General features: G+C 39.4%; 1 protein-coding gene across 1 annotated transcript in view; it reads right to left on the minus strand.

The window, feature by feature from the left end:
- The window catches only part of LOC115220564 (zinc finger protein 609), a 188,338-nt gene that overhangs the window by 145,284 nt on the left and 20,554 nt on the right, over positions 1-22,500 (minus strand). Inside the window, exon 2 of the mRNA XM_029790713.2 lies at positions 7,682-10,020. Within this exon, the coding sequence (XP_029646573.1) occupies positions 7,682-8,761 (1,080 nt within the window). The 5' untranslated portion in view covers positions 8,762-10,020. The remainder of the gene's footprint in view (positions 1-7,681; positions 10,021-22,500) is intronic.

The following is a 22,500-nucleotide window of genomic DNA, read 5'->3' on the forward strand; positions in this document are numbered from 1 at the left end:
CAGTTGAGAATCACTGGTATAAAGGGTCCGTCATGATAATCCGTCTGTACCTGGACCATCTTACCTTTATTAATGAAATATCTTAAAATGAGAAAGGCACAGACAAAACTATGAGGTTAAGAAGTTTACTTTGTAACCATATGGCTTCAGGTTCAGACCCGCTATGTGATACCTCAGGCAAGTCTTCTACTATGGCTTCAGGCAGACCAAGGCCTCATGAGTGAATTTGGCAGACAGAAACTAAAAAAAAACCCTCCAGATATATGTGTGTGCCTTTGTCTTAACGTCCTGTGATGGCTGTAAGTGAATGTCATTCATTTCCAGTATTCAGTGAAAACATCAGACCATGAAGAAATATTACCTTGCTCGGAAACAAGTGAGAGTCGGTGACAGGAAGGGCATCTGGCCATAGAAAATCTGCCTCAATAAACTCTGTCTTACCCATGCAAGCATGGAAAAGTGGACATGAAAATGGTGCAAGAGTGGCTGTGTGGTAAGAAGCTTGCTTCCCAACCACATAGTTCTGGGTTCAGTCCCACTGCATGGTACCTTGGGCAAGTGTCTTCTACTATTGCCTCAGGCTGACCAAAGCCTTGTGAATGGATTTGGTAGACAGAAACTGAAAGAAGCCCGTCATATATTTTTGTGTGTGTGTGTGTATTTGTTCCCCACCTGCATCACTTAACAACTGATGTCGGTGTGTTTACGTCTCCGTAACGTAGCAGTTCAGCAAAAGAAAGCGATGGAATAAGTACTAGGTTTACAAAGAATAAGTCCTGGGGTCAATTTGTCCAACTAAAGGTGGTGCTCCGGCATGGCCACAGCCTAAAAGAAATTAAAATGATGAATACAACGAGTACCTTAAACGGAGAAAAAGCAAAAAGCTGTCTGTGGGGTTGTGTGCTTTACAAAAGATGCACGGTTCAAGTCCTACAAGCAGCTTTCTACCTTTCCCCTGATCAAAGGGTTTTTAATAATATAATTACCACCCTGTGCTAGCACCACATACAAAGCATTTGTACTGGTACCATGTATAAAGCACCGGTGCAGGCACCACATATAAAGTGCTCAGTACACTCAGTAAAATGGTTGGCATAAGTAAGGGCAACCAGCTGCAGAAACTATGCCGGAACAGACAACTGGAGCCTGGCACAACTCTCCGGCTTATCGCCTCCAGTCAAACTGTCCAACCCATGCCAGCATGGAAGATATACCTTAAATAATAATGATGATGATGGCGGAACAATGTTGCATAGAAACCAAACATGGAGGTTCAATGTTATAAGCACTACATCACAAAGAAGCCATTTAAAAAAAAAATCCATTTATATTTTATGCTAGAATTCTTCATGCGAGCAAAACCATTTATAGTTGAGGCTGCTATGTTGAGCAAAGCAGGAACTGCTGCTAATTCCCATAGCCATTCCTCAGTTGTAGCTGTAAGGTTGCAGACCCAATTAAGAAATTGTCATTATCAATTCCAGATAGCAAGTCTACAAGGAGGGGGACAAGCTATTGAGAAAGAAGAGTGATTAGTTTAGAAAGAGAGTTTTGTGAACTATTGAACATTGTAAAGAAAGGTCTGGCAGATGAGAGGAGAACTTTTGATAGAAATCAGGAGAGGTTAGAATCAAAGAAATTCTATCAACATAGATTCAAGAACTCACAAGAATTCTTCATCATAACAAGATTTATGGATAATGAAAGCATGGCTGAATCAAATATAAATGATGCTCTTTACATTGTTGTAGTTGTTGTTGTTATTTTTATTAAGACAGCAAGTTGGCAGAATCAGCTTTATGTTCTGAGTTCAAATTCCGCTAAGACTGACTTTGCCTTTCATACTTTCGGGGCCAACAAAATAAATACCAGTCAAGCACTGGAGTCAATGTAATCGACAAGCTCCCTTGCCCAAAAATTTGAAAACATTATTATTATTATTATTATTAAAATTTTTATTATTATTATTATTATTGTTGTTATTGAGACAGTTAGCCGGCAGAATCATTAGCAAGTTAGACAAAATGCTTAGCAACATTCCTTCTATCTCTACATTCCGAGTTCAAATTCCACTGAGGTCGACTTTGCTTTCATCCTTTTGGGGTCAGTGGGACATGGGGGAGAGGGCAATGCAATCAAGTGCAAAAAACTTCAGGCCTGGTGCCTGGAGTAAAAAGATTTACCATTACAATTATTAATGGTTTATGTTTGCAACCAAAATTGACTCCTGTTTTTAAGTGGTACTTTGGTATTTTACCAATTCCATAACACTATCTCAAGCACAAATTAACTGAAAACCTTGGAAAGTGGGTGGTGGTGATAGTGGTGAGGTAATCAAAGGAATGACCTAGAGGTCAATGACAGCACCAGATTGTGATAGGGAGAACCGACCGGTATTTATGCTGGATGCACGGAATACACTGAAGCTTAGCAGTGTGTCAGATGGATGTTATAGCAATATGGATATCCTCCATGTTATCCAAGTACAGTGTTCCTGAAAATCTTGCCATGTAACATGGAAGCCAATGACCCAAAAGTTTCAATATTATGGAAATCCACATTACAGCAAAATATGGAAGCATAGCTGCAGGCTTTTAAACCAAGGTCAAACCTGTTTAAATGAATCCTTAATTAAAGGTATTCCAACCATAGCAAACCTACTTTGTTAAGGGGTAAATAGAGTTATAATATCCAATATGTTTTGTCTATATATAATAGTGAGATGTGATGGGAGGGAGACATTGCTGCTATTTCTAGCAAGTCAAGTGATCTACTAGAACTAGAAGCTCCATGTAGTGGTCATATCTGGAAAGTAATTCATTTCACAATCACACACACAGATTCATGTACATAAACTAGAGTACATGCAAATACAATAAAACAACAATAAAATTTTGATTCCATAAATATGGTACCTACTTGATTCCATAAATATGGTACCTACATACATCTAGGTGGACTATGGTCACCACAGTATCTATCAAGATGGACTGCATGACTGTATGGTAGTCATACTGTCCATCTTGATAGATAACTACCACATGGTATCTATGAACAGCTACATGGACTGTGCAATCACATGGTATATATATATATATATATATATATACTCTCTTTTACTTTTTCACTTGTTTCAGTCATTTGACCGTGGCCATGCTGGAGCACTGCCTTTAGTTGAGCAAATCGACCCCCAGGACTTATTCTTTGTAAGCCTAGTACTTATTCTGTCAGTCTCTTTTGCCGAACTGCTAAGTTACGGGGACGTAAACACACCAGCATCGGTTGTCAAGCAATGTTAGGACAAACACAGACACACAAACATACACACACACATGCATATATATATACGACGGGCTTCTTTCAGTTTCCGTCTACCAAATCCACTCACAAGGCTTTGGTTGGCCCAAGGCTATAGTAGAAGACACATACCCAAGGTGCCAAGGTGTAAAACAATGTAATCTTCTCTTCAGGGAATAATATCAGTGATATCTTCGAAACATGTGTCAGAAGTAAAAGAATTTGAATTACACCTGCATTAAACTCTATATATATATATATATATATATATATATATATATTGTAGAATAAGAAATAAAAAGTCCATGGTACAGTATTATATATTTGAAAAAAATTAATAGAAATGGCTTTTTGATCATTTTTCCACTTTAATAATTAGATGTTTTATAAGTTATTAGATGTGTAACTTATAAACATCTAATCATTAAGGAGGGAAAAGTTATCAGAAAAGCTTTTTCTATTCATTTTTTTAAATATACATACACACACACATATATATATCCGACTCGTGGCCGATGCCAGCACCGCCTCGACTGGCTTCCGTGCCGGTGGCACATAAAATACACCAATCCGACCTTGGCCGTTGCCAGCCTCGCCTGGCACCTGTGCAGGTGGCACGTAAAAAGCACCCACTACACTCACGGAGTGGTTGGCATTAGGAAGGGCATCCAGCTGTAGAAACATTGCCAGATAAGACTGGAGCCTGGTGCAGCCTTCTGGCTTCCCAGATCCCCGGTCGAACCGTCCAACCCATGCTAGCATGGAGAACAGACGTTAAACGATGATGATGATGATATATATCACAAGGTGGTACTCCAGCATTGCCACAGTCCAATGACTGAAACAAATAAAAGAATAAGTATATGAAGCTGGCCTGTACTTACAACATCAAGGTGGATTATACCACCACATGGCATGTATAAACAGCCAGGTAGTCTGTATCACCACAGGTGATTACAACCAGGTGATCACCAGGGACAGAATGATATAATACAGTAACATAGGAGATGTGAACCAATGATCTCTTGGTGTGTAGACCAATAATTTAACAACTTGCTGCTATTGGGTTGATTTTTATACTGAACATTAGGTGAGAGAACACAGAAGAAGTGGTCTGAACAAAGGTAACAGGAGGGAGTGGATGCAACTAGTTTATTTTATTAAGAATTATAATTCTTGTTTACTAAGACTGGTGTAGTAATTCACACACACACACATTCCTGAGAGGCCAGAAAAAGCACTTCAAAGACACCTTAACTCTTTAGCATTCGGATTTCTCTGTTTATTTATTTGCGTTGATTTGAATTAGTCATGCATTACCTTGTAGGTTTGAAGTTTCAATGACGTGATTGAGTGATATTGTAGGGTAAGTGTGTGAGGCCAGATCTGGCTGATTTAAATGCTAAACGGTTAAAAGCTTCTCTAAGGGCCTTTAGCATCAGCCAGGTCACATGAAAGGAGATAGGTCAGAAGAGAAGCAGGTGATAATCAGCTGTCCACAAGGACATGCAAACCTGTAAAAAAAATGCTGCAACTGAGCAATGCAGGCCAGACAGAAAAACCAGCACCATCAAGTCTCCAACCACCAGCACCATTCTCTGTTCACACTGCCAGAGAGCTTCAGGGTATGGCTTCACCTGATAAGTCAGCAATGCTCCCACAAAGCTAAACCCCAATCCCAACTCCAGGATGACTAGAGTATCCTCATTGCTCCAACAGATAAATACCACATTCTGTATGTAAGGTTGTGGGTAAGATCTGTCAGAATATCTCTCTCTTGCCTCAGTAAGGGACAGATGATGGATATCTGGCAGATGGCCTATGGATAGGGAACAGACTGTAGATGGGCAATAGACAGGTCATGGGTCATGAACCGACAAAGAAGAGATGGACAACAAACTCTTGATGAATGAGGAACTGTGGATGACACCTGGGAAATGCAAGCACAAAGCTACCCTGTTCGACAAAACTGCACCAACAAAGGTGCGACCTCCTACAAACAGGACTACGCAAATCCAGAGTCAACTCATTGTCTTCAGTCACAACAGACCACTAGTGCCCGACCTGCAGCAGAGCCTTCTGAGCACACATTGGACTGACTGGCCACAGCTGGACACACCAAGCCCCGTCTTCTCCCATGTAATATCCTTGGTCACCACTGATAACAATGGACTAACTAATAATTATAATGGATGAACAATGGACCAGTGATGTGTTGCTTATCATTCTGATCAAATCCATCATCCTCGTCACCATTTAAAGTCCATTTTCCATGTTGGCATGGGCTGGACAGTTTGACAGGAGCTGACCAGCTGAAGAGCTGCCCAGGTTCCATTTCTGCTTTGGCATGGTTTCTGTGGCTGGATGCCCTTCCTAATGCCAACCACTTCACAGGGTGTACTGGGAGCTTTTACGCAGCACCAGCATAGTTGCTTTTATGTGGCGCAGACATGGGTGCTTTTTATTATGACACCAGCACCCACAAGCCCACAAAATTAGGATCACTCAGCTGTAGAGGGAGTAGGGGACATGCCTGTATGTAAAGACAACCACAATTTTACTTGGCTTCACGTGGCTTCTCAAGCACAGCAAACTGCCACAAGTCTCGGTCCTTTGTCATCCCCTTTTTGAGGCCCAACATCTTAAGATCTTTTCTCACCACTTCGTCCCATATCTTCTGGAGTCTATTCCTTCCACACGTTCCCTCCACAATTAGAGACTGGAACTTTTTGATGCAGCAGTCCTAAGGGGTAGAAAGGGCTCCTTAGCCGTAGTGAAGGCAATCTATCGAGGGAGATAACCTTACAATAAATCACTCGGTCCGTAGCTTAGAAATACTGGGTTGACGTCCAGCGGGAACAGCTTTGTTTCATGGAGGAGGAAAGATCTTCTTCAGTACTTGGTTGTACAATGCTTTCCAATGTGTGTAGTAGTGGCATGTGCACACATTATAAGCCATTTGAAAAGACTATGGAATTTAGTCTCGACCACGGTCGAACAGTGATGATGATGTGAGTCCTCATCCATACGCATTACATGACCAAAGCAATGTAGTCTTCTCTCCTGGACACTACATTTGATGCTATAGATATACCCAGCTTGTGTGACATAATATACTCAGTCGTTACCCATTACATAAGAATAACAACCAAAATACATGGAACTAAAGACAAACAAAAGATTAAAGGCAAGAAACATAAAAAGACCTCAGGTGGAGGTGACAAAATGGTGGTTAACCCTTTAGCATTTAAACCGGCCATATCCGGCCAAAAGTATTCTTGCTTGTTTTATGTTCAAACTGGCCATATCTGGTCTCTCACACCAACCCTACAATATCGTTTTAAAAACTAACAGCTACCTCATCAAAATCTCATAGCTCCAAGATAATGCCTGATTAGTTCAAAACAATGTGGATGAAAAAGCATTAGTTTTGGCAGAATAATGTGAACACTAAAGGGTTAAAGAAAAAGAAAAATCAAGGCTGATGGAATAGAATGGCATGATCAATTGAGGCCACAAGTTGTTGGGCATTTAACATATAAGATGATGTCCGATTTAGACTGGAACTGGTTCTCCATACAGCAAATAATGCCCAAAACAAGTTAACTTGGTAAAACACTTGTTTGAAACAACAAAGTAGATTCTTGAACTTCTCGGTATGTATAGCAGTTCGGAACCAATCACACACACACACACACACACACACTCAGGTATTTATGACAACAAGAAGTGAAAATATTTACAAACTTTAAAAAAAAAAAGAAGCAGAAAACGGTTTTAAGACTCTAGAATAAAAGTTCATGATCACTTTTACGACATCTGTATTGAAACATATGATGATAATAATTATAATAATAATAATGATAATAAACAATAACAACAAAGGCTAAAAAAAAGTAGCTTGTGTGACAAGACTCCAGTGTTTCATTTTCGAGCCTTATTCTCTTTGTCATAGGCATGTGTTAACATTAGTGTAGGAGAAGATATATATATATACATGTACTCAAACACACACATGCTAACGTTAGTGTACAAGAAGATATTATATATATATATATATATATAATATATATATACACACACACACACATCAGAGGGAACAAAAGATTTTAAAAAATAAAGCACTTGCACTATTAATAGATGCTATTTTAAATCTGACAACATAATTAGCTATCTAATGGCTGTTAGTATATTACTAAGAGCACTTGAGATACTATGTATAACTCTATGTAACATTGTTTGTAGCAAAACCACTATATTCAAGTAGCTGATGCCACTTGAGTAACACACTCTCTCGCACACACACCACTCAAATAATATATATTTGAGTATGGGTTTGTAGTATGATATAAAAAAAACAATTAGTAAATGGATAAGTAATTACCTTTTCGACTTTTATCTTCTTCATAGGTAGTCCAAATCCATCCTCAACTTTGGCATTAAATTCATACGGATCTGGTGTAGGATTTTCCTTTTTAAGATGGGGCACATCTCCCCCTCGTGGTTCCAACACTGGATTATAAATGGTAGATGTATCCAACCCATTGCTGATAACAGCAGCTGATGACGACGGGTTATTGTTTCCATTGGAAACGCAACAGTCAGCACCGGAAGACGGAGCAGGACAGGAAGTAGATGATGACGACGAACAAGGTGTTGACGAAGAAGATGACGACGACAACGACGATGATGAAGGTGGTGGTGGTGGTGGTGGTGGCGGTGGACAAGAAATGGATGATGCTGACGACAATGATGATGATGATGCTGTAGATGTGGAATTAGTTGTAGCCGAACTAGAACTAGTTGATGACGATGATGATGATGATGTCGATGATGACGATGATGATGATGATGATGTAGATGATGTGCCTGAAGCACTGGACTTGGTCTTGTCTTTCATCTTCTCCTTCTTGTGGGACCCTTTCATTTTGGGTGACTTCTCCTGTTTACTACTGTTATTGTTATTGTTGTTGCTGTTGCTGTTGTTGCTGTCACCACCAGGAGACGGTTTCATCTTGTCGGCGAGCAGCAGAACACCATTGGTGCCGCCGCCACTGGCCACCACCACGCTGCTACAAGAGGCACTACAAGCCGGCCCCGACGCTGCCCCGCTAGTAGTAGCGGCAACAGCATTGCCGCCACCACCGCCGCCGCCCCCTCCGGAGCCGCCCGGCACGCCTGCGTCACTAACCGACGAGGCGGGACCCACGGAGGACGACCCTCCCGTCGTACCACCGCCTCCGCCAGACGAAGTCACGCCGCCTCCGCCGCCACCTCCACCACCACTACTGCCACTGCCACCACCTCCGCCGCCAGGGGTCGATGCTACACACTTTCCAGAATCTGGTTTTACAATTTCATGTTTCGGTTCAGCCTTGTTATTTGCTCCACTCACGTTTTTCCTCTTTATCTTCATCTTTAGCCCTTTATCTACAGTTGCTTGGTGCTCGATATTGCTATTCATTTTAGCCCAGGGCCTTTACAGCACAAACTCTCTACCTGAACGATGTCTGGCTGGGCAGTCACTTTAGGACTTTTGAAATTCCTTTTTTCTTTTTTTTCTTTTTTAATCTTATTTTTTATAGACTTATTTATTTACTACAGCACTGGGCAAACCGCACCCAGCAAACTGCTCTTCACACATTCACACACACTCACACAAATGTATGTAACAAACATACAGACATATATATATACACATATATATATCTATGTATAGTATTTCTTTTGCACGTGTGTGTGTGTGTATATACACGTACATGCATACATACACACTCACACGCACACACTCACATGCACACACTCACTCACTCACACACTCACACCACACGCACGCACAATACAAGGCTGATAGAATACTTTCCTTTTGCAACACACCCCAATCACACACATTCACACATACCTCTAGATATACATATACACTCTAACATGTATATATGTACACACACACATATATATATTTATATATATATATATATCTATATATCTATTCTATATCAAGTGAGTAAATATATATTCGTCGTATACATCCGGATTAGGAGTAGTGTCGGATTCTTCCCCGTTTGTTCGGTAATCCTTTGGTTGGCGTGAGTAAAAAAGTATAGTAAATAATCCTTGATTGTGTGAAAAATACTTCTGACTGTCATGTGTATGTGTGTATAATAGATATACATATATAATATATAAATATATAGAGATATACGTGCGTCTAGATATATACAGTATATATATACAATATATATATGTACATATATAATATATATTATATATATATCATATATATGTATATACACACATAACAATGAAGGAAGCTGGTAGGTGATCGTTCACAGAATGAGAGAAGGGTGTCGGAAATGATCTAGCTGTATTGAGAATGGCAGTACTGTTGCCGCAACTATTTTTGCTGCTATTACTGAGTAAGCAGGCTGTATAAGATCCATGGTTAACTAACTGGTTAATTCACTTAACCTTGGCTAGCCACATAACATATATAACAATATATAATATAATATATTTATATATATATTTACAAGGCCTTTTTAAGTTCAGGCCACTGGTGAAAACACTAATATTATAAGAATTTTTTTCAGTCTCTCTCTCTCTGTCTCTCTTGTGGGTGTGTGAGTTTCTTCTCTCTTCTATGTATTATCACCGTCTTTTCTCTCACGTTAGATCCAGTAGCCTGAGTCTCTCTTTTCTCTTCTTGTCTCTGTTTGTGAGGATCTGTGAAAAAATGGAAAAAAGAGAAAACAGAAAGATAGAATTAAATCTCTTTCAGGGTTAACATACTCTTTACTCTTTTACTTGTTTCAGTCATTTGACTGCGGCCATGCTGGAGCACCGCCTTTAGTCGAGCAATCGACCCCGGGACTTATTCTTTGTAAGCCCAGTACTTATTCTATCGGTCTCTTGTGCCGAACCGCTAAGTGACGGGGACGTAAACACACCAGCATCGGTTGTCAAGCGATGGTGGGGGGACAAACAGACACAAACATATACACACACACACACACATATATACATATATACGACAGGCTTCTTTCAGTTTCCGTCTACCAAATCCACTCACAAGGTATTGGTCGGCCCGAGGCTATAATAGAAGACACTTGCCCAAGATGCCACGCAGTGGAACTGAACCCGGAACCATGTGGTTGGTAAGCAAGCTACTTACCACACAGCCACTCCTGCGCCTAACATGTAGAAAACTTTTTTAAAAAATATACCTCCTTTGAATATGATAATATAACATCCATCCCATTTTCATTTATTATTATTTATTTATTTATTTATTTATTTATTGAGAGAGTGGTAAGGGATGAGAGCCACAACTTCCCAATAAACATGACAGCAGATCTTCAGATGCTGAGAGAAGAAATGCTAGAGAGAGACAGAAGATAGGAAATGGTAAAGCACTGGGACAGAATTACAGTCACTTTTCACACATGGATTTTAATCCACACACACACACACACACACACACACACACAAAAGCTAACTGCACTCTCATAATCACACATACAGCAGTATATGTTAATTACAATAGCTAATTTAACTTTCTCTCTCTCTCTCTCTCTCACACACACACACACACACACACACACACATTTGCAAACCCTGTTGCTTGCACACTTCTTCCTTTCTATCCTTCTCTCTCTCTCTCTCTCCTTCCATCTAGTTATGCACCCCCCCCCCACTTCTCTCTTATCTATATACCTCTCTTTCCATCTATCTATTCTCTCTCTATCTCTGTTATCTACACACTCTTTCCATATCTCTGCCCCATTCTCCCTCCCTATTACCTATAAGCTTTCTCTCCTTCCCTCTATCTACTCCTTCTCTCTTATCTACATGTCTCCTTCTACACCCCTCCTATCTCTCCCTCACTTTCTCTGTCTCTCTCTCTCTCTCTCTCATGTTTTCTACATTCTCTCTTCTCTTCCAGAAAATATTCTCACTATACATGTACAACAAAAATAATCTAACAGTCATATCTGCACACACACACTGCCAGTCACGTATACAACACAGAACCAATGGAGATATTTAGATGTTGCTTATATAAAACTTTACTACCAATCCCACCCACAATACACACATTACACTCATACATATGCACAGCATCCCATATATATATATATATATATATATATATATATGCATACACACATATACACAGAATGTATGCATATATCTATGTAAAAATGTATGCCTGTATGTGAGGGTATGAGGGTGTGTAGCTACATGTATGCCTGTTCATCTGCATGTGTAAATGTGACAATATGTGCGTATATACGTTTGTGTATGTGTGTGTGTATATATATATATATATATATATATATGTATTATACATACATATACACAGATACACACACACACATATATATATACAGATACATACACACACACACACACTCTTATCAGCTGTGTGTATTCCAAGACATTGGTAGGTGTGATGTTGTGGTGTTTATGCCTTTATACTCAAACCATGACATCATTGAATCATTTATTCATTAACGAGTAAATTAACCATGGCCTTTCATTCTACCCCTTTTTATCATTTAACATCAACAGCCTTTGAACTGTCTAACCATAGACCAACTACCTACACACCTATTTACCCCTCTGTTTATCCATGTCCCTAACTATCTACCTATCCATCTATCTACCTTTCAAATCTACCCATCCAATCTACCCACATACCTCTCTATTCATCTATCTATATATTTATCTCCCCCATCAACATATCTCTATCTATCTACCTACATATAAACCAGTTTATCTAGCTATCCAGTTAGTTATTATTTACCTACCTATTCATCCATCAACCATCATCATCATCTAAATCCATATCATTCTATCTTCCTGTGTATCCATCTATCTCTCTCTCTGTCCATCTATCTATCAATGTCACTATCTACTTATTTATCTATCTCTCTACCATGTATTTCTCCATCTCTCCCTTCCTATCTATCCATCTATCTACCTATTGATCTACCTACCTTCATATCTAGCTAACTACCAACCAACGAACGTATCTAGCTATCTTAGTTAGCAAGCAACCTATCTACCTACCTACCTACATACCTATGGATCTATCAATCCACTTACCTATGTACACCTACCTACCTTCCTACCTCCCTATTTACAATCATCAAACAAGAAAATGCTGAAACTGCAGAATCAGAAGACATTGAAGATAGGAAGGAAGGAAGGAAGAAAGGAAAGAATGAAAGGAAGGAAACGAACAGATCCATGGGGCCAGATTTAACACCAACAGCAGCAATCTCTCATTATACAGACCCACCATCACCACTACCACCACCACCTCTGCTATCACCACCACTACTACTACCACTACTGTAATGTATGTATTACATTGCACTGACAAACCAACACAGTAACACAATCATGTGTCAGGTCCGTACAGAATAGAGGTGGGAGGAGGATATCTTACACACTCACACACAGAGCATAGCTGAGTGTGTGTGTGTGTGTGGTGCGTGTGTGTGTGTGCGCGCGTGCGAGTTCTTCACTCTCAGTATATACACATGCCTGAGAGAGACACATCCTCCTCCCACAGACATTTTAGCTGTATGAGTGAGTGAGTAAGAGAGAGAGAGAGGGGGGAGGGGCAAGAATACACAGCTACAGTCCGTGTGTGTGTGTGTGTGTGTGTAGTGGAGAGGCATACACACAGACACACACACACACACAGCTCTACTGTGTGTGCAAAAGAAGTGGGGCGGAATCGGAAAGACATTTGAACTGATAGTATTCAAGTATTATAATTATATGGGATAAGTGTCTACATACACCCATATCCAAATATACACTATACGTACACACACATACACAGCACACACTCACACACACACACACACACACAAACAGTAAACACACATACACTAACACAGAAAAGCACTACAAAATTATTTAGTCATAAAGAAGGTGTAAGCACACATTATGTGTCTATGTGTGTGTGTATAAAAACATATACAGACATATATATATTCATATATACATATGCATATATACACACACGCCTTTGTATGTATATATATACATACATGTCTGTATATATGTATATATGCACACACACATAGCTTTGTGTGTGTGTGTCTATATGCCTGCATATATATATATATATATGATGATGATTGTGTGTGTGTGTGTGTGTGTGTCTTTGTTAGTGTATGTCTGTGTGTAAATGTATATATATATATACATTTACACACACACAGACATACACCAACAAAGACACACACACACACAATCATCACCATCACCATAACCATCATCATGTGTTCCTATTTCAAAAAAATCAGGGACAACCAGAGTTTCAAGTAAAAGAGAAAAATCCATGAAGTGGAATGGGCCTATATTAATTAATTAATTAACGAACTAATTAAACAACACAAGACTGGTCCTGTTTCCTTCACTTCCAGAATCTGTCTGAGAGATAAAAGTCTGAAGCGGAGGGAAACAGGTCTAACCTTGTAATATAAAACTCATTTACACACACACACACAAATATATACACCTAGATACATACAGAGTGAATAAATGCACACACACACACACACACATATATATATATATATACACAAACACATATATGTATATATATATATACCACATATATATTTTTTAATGTGTGTGTGTGTGTATCAATAGCAAGAGATAAGAAGGAAAGTACAGCTTGATAAATGTCTGACTGATGCTGAACGACTTACAACAGCCATACCTAGCTCTATTATCATCATCATCATCATCATCGCCATCACTGACATCATCATTACCATTATATTATGTTATGTTCCTCACATGCTCTTCACTTCTCTGTCATTCCTCCCACTACAGATTCATCTCTCTCTCTCTCTCTTGTTACGTGCGCACGTGTGTGCACGTTTTTCATAGTATGTGTGTGTGTGTGTGGTGTAGAAAGAGAGATGATATCAAAATAGACTGATAGTTTAAACGGCTGGTGTAAAGGAAAAGTGGTGGCGGTGGTGGAGAAGGAGCGTATAGCAATGATATCAAGTGAAGATGTTGAAGTGTTGTGCATGCAGAATAATTTACAGGACAGGATTTCTAACCCGAGGGGGAGAAAGAGAGAGAAATAGGGAAAGAGAAGATAATCAGAGAGAAAGATGGAGAGTGAGGAGAGGCAGATATGTAAAGAGAGAGAGAGAGAGAGAATAGACAGTAAGGGAGAAAGAGTTAAAATGAGATGAGAGACAGACAGACAGACAGAAAAATAGGGAGAGAGGAGAGACAAATAGACTGAGAGGTAGAGGGAAGGGAGAGAGAGGAGAGAGAGAAGTAGAGAGAGAAACACAGTTAGGGAGAAAGTGAAAGAGAGAGAGAGGAGAGAGACAGACAGAAGAATAGAGAGAGACAAACAGACAGAAAGATAGGGAGAGAGGAGAGACATATAGGCAGAGAGATCAAGCGAGAGAGAGGGAAAGATAGGGGTAGGAGAGAAGGGGAGAGAGGTAGGGATGGAAGGAGTGACAGATAGGTAGAGAGGGGAGAGGTAGAGAGAGGGAGAGGTAGAGAGAGGTGAGAGGGGGAGAGAGAGTAGAGAGAGAAACAGACAATAAGGGAGAAAGTGTGAAAGAGAGACATAAAGAGAGGAAAAGGCAAGAGAGCAAGAGTGAGGGTGAGAGGGAAGGAGAGACAAGGCCACATATTCCATGGGGTAGGTGAAGGAGAGGCCGTTAAATCCACCCAGTACTTAATTCTTTAATTTCCTCTTCCCACATGCAAACAACCCCAACAAGCACCAACACCGACCCCACCGCCAGAACAATGAAATGCTACATTGGCCTCAATGAGGTTTGAACCCACGGTATAGTAATTGGTTGTAAAAAACTGAAAAGACATCCAATCCATTCTGTGTTTCTATGACGGAGTTTAAAACACTGACTCATATACATTGTAACAATATATAATGTACACTAATGACTACAATTATATAGAATATATAATTACTATATACACACACACCAAACAGGCCGGATTCAATTGCTGAATTGGTGGAACGGAGGACTAGATTGTTCTATTCTTTTATTCATTTACTTGTTTCTGTTGATGGACTCTTGGTCATGCTAGGGCACTACCTTGAAGAATTTTAGCTGAATGCATGAACCCCGGGACTTATTCTAAGCCTGATGCTCTCTTTTTGCCAAACTGCTAAGTGATGGGAGATATAAACCAACCATCAAGCAGTGGTGGGGAACAAACACACACGCACAGATATTTAGATACATACACATATACACACACATTCACATACATACAAATACACACACACACACACACACACACACACACGTGTGTGCATGTGCGTATGTACACAATGAGTTTCTTTCAGCTTCCGTCTACCAAATCCACTCACAAGGCTTTGGTCAGCTAAGGGCTATAGCAGAAGACACTTGCCCAGGGTACCACTTAGCAGGACTGAAACCAGAACCATGTGATTAGGAAACAAACTTCTTATCACACAGCCATGCTTTGCAGGGTTTACTTTTGTCACAGTACACAGCAAGTTCAAATCCCACCTACAGTGTGTTTGTATATTCGTTTTGCTACTTTAAGCATGTCTCTCGGAGAGGGATCACTCTGATACAAAACCAGAAAAGCAAGGAATGGCTCTGAACATTTTGAGGAGTTTTTTGACTGTGCTTCAGATCATGGCAGCCCCAAGTTCCTATGCGTGCGACCCATATTGGCACTGGATAATCTTGCCCCGAGTTGTCTCTGGAACATATCAGCAAGGTGGAAAGGGTTTGTGCAAGCCTTATTGGACATGAAATTTTCAAGTTGAGCAATCACCAATGAGGCAACTCTCCGATGTCTGGTCGAGTAGGAGGGCACTACAGCAAGCATGAAAACAACAGGTGAGAACTCAGGTGAAGTTGACAAGTGAAATAACCTCATGCACTGGCATTTGGCATGAATTGATCAGTGATGGTCTCACGAGTGGACACCAATGATCATCATGAGTGTGTGTGTGTGTGTGTGTATGTAATATATATATATTTATTACACACACACACACACACACACACACACAGTTGATGCCATTTTCTTTGTTGCAAAACAATTACCATCATACTCTTTTACTCGTTTCAGTCACTTGACTGCAGCCATACTGGAGCACCGCCTGTAGTCGAGCAAATGCACCCCAGGACTTATTCTTTGTAAGCCTAGTACTTATTCTATTGGTCTCTTTTGCCGAACCGCTAAGTTACAGGGACGTAAACACACCAGCATCAAGCGACACAAACACACACACACACACATATATATATATATATATATATATATATATATATATATATATATATATATATATATATTATATATATATATATATATATATATATATATAGTTAATCCAAACAAGAAAGCACAAAAAACACAACAACGCGAGGACGTGGAACAAATATAGTATTATTGGATGCTCAGGAAAGAAGGAGGGTTTAACGTTTCGAGCGGAGCTCTTCGTCGGAAACATAGGAGAAGGAAAGATCCAGAGAAGGGAAGACAGAGGAAAAAAATCGTCAACAGTACACATGAGGTCACATTTTGAAAAATATATATATACATATATACGACGGGTTTCTTTCAGTTTCCATCTACCAAATCCACTCACAAGGCTTTGGTCGGCCCGATGCTATAGTAGAAGACACTTGCCCAAGGTGCCACGCAGTGGAACTGAACCCGGAACCATGTGGTTGGTAAGCAAGCTACTTACTACACAGCCACTACTGCGCCTAGGGTGGTAAGCTAGCAGAATCATTAATATGCCAAATGAAATGAAAATGGCAAGCTGGCAGAATCGTTAGCACATCAAGCAAAATGCTTGGCAGCATTTCAACCACCTTTACATTCTGAGTTCAAATTCTGCTGAGGTCGACTTTGCCTTTCATCCTTTTGAGGTCAACAAATTAAGTAAGTACCAGTGAAACACTGGGGGGTTAAATGTAATTGACTAGTTCCTTCCCACAAAATTTCAGGCCTTGTGCCTTTAGTAGAAAGGATTATTATTACTATTATTGCAGTGAGCTGGCAGAATTGTTATCACACCAGGTGAAATGCTTAGAGGCATTTCATCTGCCCTTACGTTCCGAGTTCAAATTCCACTGAGGTCAGCTTTACCTTTCATCTTTACAGGGTCGATGAAATAAGTACCAGTTACGCAATGGGGTCGATGTAATTGACTTGTCCCCCCCCCCACAATTTCAGGGTTGTGCCTACAGTAGAAAGGATCATTATTATTATTATTATTATTATTATTAGTGTAGTGGATTGATATCATTAAATCATTGGATGCAGTATTTGTTCAGACTCTTTAGGGTGTGAGTTCAAACGCAACCAAAGTCAGCTTTAATTTTCATTTAATTTTAATTTTCTGATAAACTAAAATATAAGCTCACTGCTGGAGTTGATATAATTAATTAACACTCATTAACTTTCTGACCTTGTGGCTCTGTTCGATACAATTATAAACCCCATCTTGGTAAGGTGCTGTTAAAAAAGAAGCAACTAGAAATTTCATCATTGTTTTAACATCCACTTTTCCATGCCTGCATGGGTCAGACGGAATGTGTGGCAGCAGATTTTCTTCGACTGGATGCCTTTTCTGTCACTAACCTTCCTTATGGCTAGACATGTTTTCCACTGAAAACTGCAAATGAACAGCATAACTTGTGAGACCGTGACACATGTTTACAGTTATCATATCATGTCAAGACAAAGGTACACAAACACATACGCACAATAGACTTCTTTCAGTTTCCATCTATGAAATCCACTCAAAAAGTAACGGTCAGCCCAAAGGGTACAACAAAAGATACCCACCCAAGGTAACACACAATGAAACTGAACCGGAGATCCTATAGCTAGGAAGCAAGCTTTTTAACCACACAGTTACACCTGTGCTTACATTAAATACTGCTAAGGTAGGAAGCTGGCAGAAGTATTAGCATTCTGAGTTCAAATTCTGCCAAGGTCGACTTTGTTTTCCATCCTTTCAGGGTTGATAAATTAAGTACCAGTGAAACACTGGGGGTCGATGTAATTGACTAGTTCCTTCCCACCAAGTTTCAGGCCTTGTGCCTATAACAGAAAGGAATTATTAGCATGTCCAGCAAAATGCTTAACAGCATTTCATCTGTCTTTAAGGTCCAGGTTCAAAGTCCACCATAGTCAACTTTGCCTTTTGTCACTTTCAGGGCCAATAAAATTAATACCATTTAAGCACTGGATTCGATGTAATTGACTAAAACCTGCCCCAAAACTTGCTGGCCTTGTGCCAAAGTATGAAACTAAGTTCTGCTGAACAAACAGGTGCTAATTAGGTGGCAAATTAAGAATATAACACCTTTCATCTTTACCAGTTTTTTTTTGAGAGGTATGCCTCCTTGCAAGGCCTTAGTGACCAATGGGATGAAGGGAAAAGTGTCTCCTCAAACCAGAAAGCTGGTCTCCACTGAAGATACCTAAGTCCCCAGGTTGTGTTAAACCAAGCAATCAATCAAAACAGGTTTATTGTCCAAGTAAGTCATGGCAGGATTTGAATTCAGAATCCAAAGAGCTGAAACAGATACCATAAGGCACCAAGTAACAAGTTTAAAGTTCTTACAGTTCTGCCAAGCCAGCCACCACCCTAGATTCTTCATTTTTTTTCTTTTTCTCTTTATTATTGATTTTGAAATGATGAAAGGCAAAGTTGAACTTGGTGTGACTTGAGTGTGCAGTGAGACGGAACAAAGGCTATGAGGCATTATATACGTTTGAATGACTGCTTAGTCAGTGTCTAATAATGCATAAAGACAATATATTTATGTATGTCTGTATATATATATATATATATATATATATATATATTTGCTGTCTATATATACACGCATATATAAAAAGTACTAGCACTGAAGGCAAGTAAAAAAAAAAAAAACACCCAATACACTCTGTAAACTCTAAAGTGGTTGGTATTAGGAAGGGCATCCAGCTGTAGAAATCATGCCACAACAGACAACTGGAGCCTGCTCCTGTCAAAAGGCCCATCCCGTGCCAGTATGTAAAATGGACATTAAATGCTGATTCATGCATTTAACTTCTTTCAGAGATATATACAATTACACATACATATATACCTAACCCATTCCAGCTTCAAACGCAAACATTGAATGATATATATATATATATATATATATATATATATATATATATATATATATATACACATATATATATATATACAGATATATATATATATTATATATATATATATATACAGATATATATATATATATATTACACACACACACACTATATATATATATATATATATATACACACACACACACACACATATATATATATATTAACATTCACTGATGACTTATTGATAAATGTATGTATGTGTGTATATATATATATGGAATCGGAATTACATTTCCTGCCAATCAAAATGGGTTTTACCATTTCCATTTCCTTAATTTCACTAACAAAGTTTCGATCAAGCAGAGGCTACAGCAAAAGCCCCCAGCTGGAGATCCAATAAAGTAGGATCAAACCGAAAGACCCTCTGAGTGCAAAATGAACCACTAGACCATTAGGACACGCACACACATACACACAAGAGGCTCTTAACAATTCATTCTTCACACAGAGTTATGCTTGTGGCACATATACTGAAGTGCCTGCTCTGTGTATATGTATATATGTATTTATGTAATTGCACTGAGAGTGTTTAAGTGTGTCTAGTACACACAGGGTACAAAGTTCAGTAAATTTCCTTTAATCTGTGTCTGTTGCACACACACATACACACACACTATACATATATGGAGAAAGAGAGAGAGAGAGAGAGAGAGAGAGAGAGAGAATCAGTGTGTGTGTGTGTGTATGTGTATATATATATATATATATATATGTGAGTGTGTGTCTCAATATATATTATTTAAAACAGTTTAATTTGGTTTCCCTGCTACTTCAGGTTTTGCAGGCTCCTCCTAATGAAGCCAGACTCCTTAAGGCTTCTGGAATAACCGAATGGGACCTCTCCATGTGCCAGTACACCACATCCGATAGTTTGAGAAGCACTGTGTTACAGGATTTGCTACAATCTGGATATTTCAACATGCAGGACATCAGGATAGACAATGTACTGAACTTATAATACACTGGAGCAACTTAAAGTTGTCATTGGTCATATGCTGTAAGTATGCACACACATACATATATATGCACAGACATGGATTTGTGGTAAGAAGCTTGCTTCCCAAACCACATGGCTCCAAGTTCAGTCCCTCTGTGTGACACCTCAGGCACGTGACTTCTATTTCTGCCTTGGGCTGACCAAAGCCTTTTGTGTGGATTGTGGATTTCGTAGACGGAAACTGAAAGAAGCCAGTCATATATAAATGCATATATCTGTGTGTGTGTGTCTTTGTATCTCTGTTTGTCCCCCATTCATCACCAGTGTTGGTGTAACTTAGCAAAAGAGACCAATAAGAATAAGTACTAAGCTTAAAATTTAAGTCCTAGGGTCAATTTGTTTGACTAAAATCCTCCATGGCAGTGCAACAGCATGGCCACAGTCAAATGACTGAAGCAAATCAATAAATATATATATATAAGGTGATGCTGAAAAGTTCCTGGTTTTAAGGGTATCATGAAAGGCCTGATTGGAAGCCCAACCCCCCAAGTTCTTTTACAGGGATTCGATAAACTGAAGGACCACTGCAATAAGTGTGTGAACCTTTGAGAGTAATATGTTGAATAATATCATAATTAACTGATCCAGAAATTCCAAACCTGAAACTACAGCCAAGAAGACAAGCCTCGTCCAGGAAGATCTGTAGAGCTCGATGAGGATGTCCTGCAAACCCTGGTGGAACAAAATCCTATCCTAAGTGCTGAGGAACTAGCAGAGAAGCGTGGATTTGGTCTTTCAACCATTCATCGACACCTGCAAGCCATCGGAAAAGTCAGCAAATTGGGTCAGTGGGTTCCTCACAAACTTTCCGAGTCTAATCATGGAGAGAGAGTGAATGTGTGCTCTTCTTTGCTGTCATGTCTCACGAACGGACCTTTTTTTAGACCGAATAGAGACTGGTGACGAGAAATGGGTTCTCTATAAAAATGACAAATGCCCAAATCAGAGAATAGGGAAAGGAGTAACATCAGCAACCCAGGCTAAAGAAGGTCTTCACCCATATAAGGTGTAGTTATCTGTTTGGTGGAATATGAAAGGTTTAGTCCACTCTGAAATTTTAAACCCAAAACCAAACAATAACAAAGGAGAGCTACTGTGAGCAGCTTGAGTGGCTTAAGTCAGCGCTAGAAGAAAAATGACCATCTTTGGTTTCAAGACAAAAGATGTTCTGCCATCAAGACAATGCTCAGCCACAAACAGCAAGGATGACATTCCAAAGGCTGGAGCAGTTTGAATGGGAAATGATGCCGCAACCACCATATTCATCGGATATTGCCCCATCTGATTATCATTTATTCCGCAGTCTTCAAAATCATTTGAACAGGAAAAATATGAATTCTGTAGACAAGACTAGAACAGTACTGGAGGAGTAGTTTTTGTCATGGACAAGTGAATTTTGAGAGAGAGGGCTTGCAATTCTACCAGATAGATGAAAGAGCATTGTAGAAAATGAAGGAAGGTAAATTTTAGATGCACTTTGTTTACCTTAATTTTGAAAAATAAAACTATAAAAAAATTGCACTATTTATGGGATGACCCAATATACACACATACAGATGGATGCATATATATATATATACATACACACACACGCATGTAGATGAGTGCATATATTTATACATAGGTACCCAGTCTAATATAAACTGTAGATCCAAGCCAGAGATGGTTCTAAGTATGTATAAAAGAAGAACACAAGTGTGTTCTTTTCTTTTATATACACACCTATCAAAATACCACTCAACATCTGTTTACCATGCTGGCATGGGTTGGACAGTTTCACAAGATCCAATGAAATGGATAGCTGCATCAGGCCCCGATGTCCGTCTTGGCCTGGCTTTGACAGCTGGATGCCCTTCCTAACAGCAGCCACTTCACAGTGTGTAGTGTGTATGTGTATACACAGATACAAAACTATATGTGTATATGTAAAACGGGTGTAAAAGCAGCCAGCATACACTCTGTTAAATGGTTGG

Source organism: Octopus sinensis, linkage group LG16 (assembly GCF_006345805.1).
Source record: "Octopus sinensis linkage group LG16, ASM634580v1, whole genome shotgun sequence".
Taxonomy (NCBI): Eukaryota; Metazoa; Mollusca; class Cephalopoda; order Octopoda; family Octopodidae; genus Octopus; species Octopus sinensis.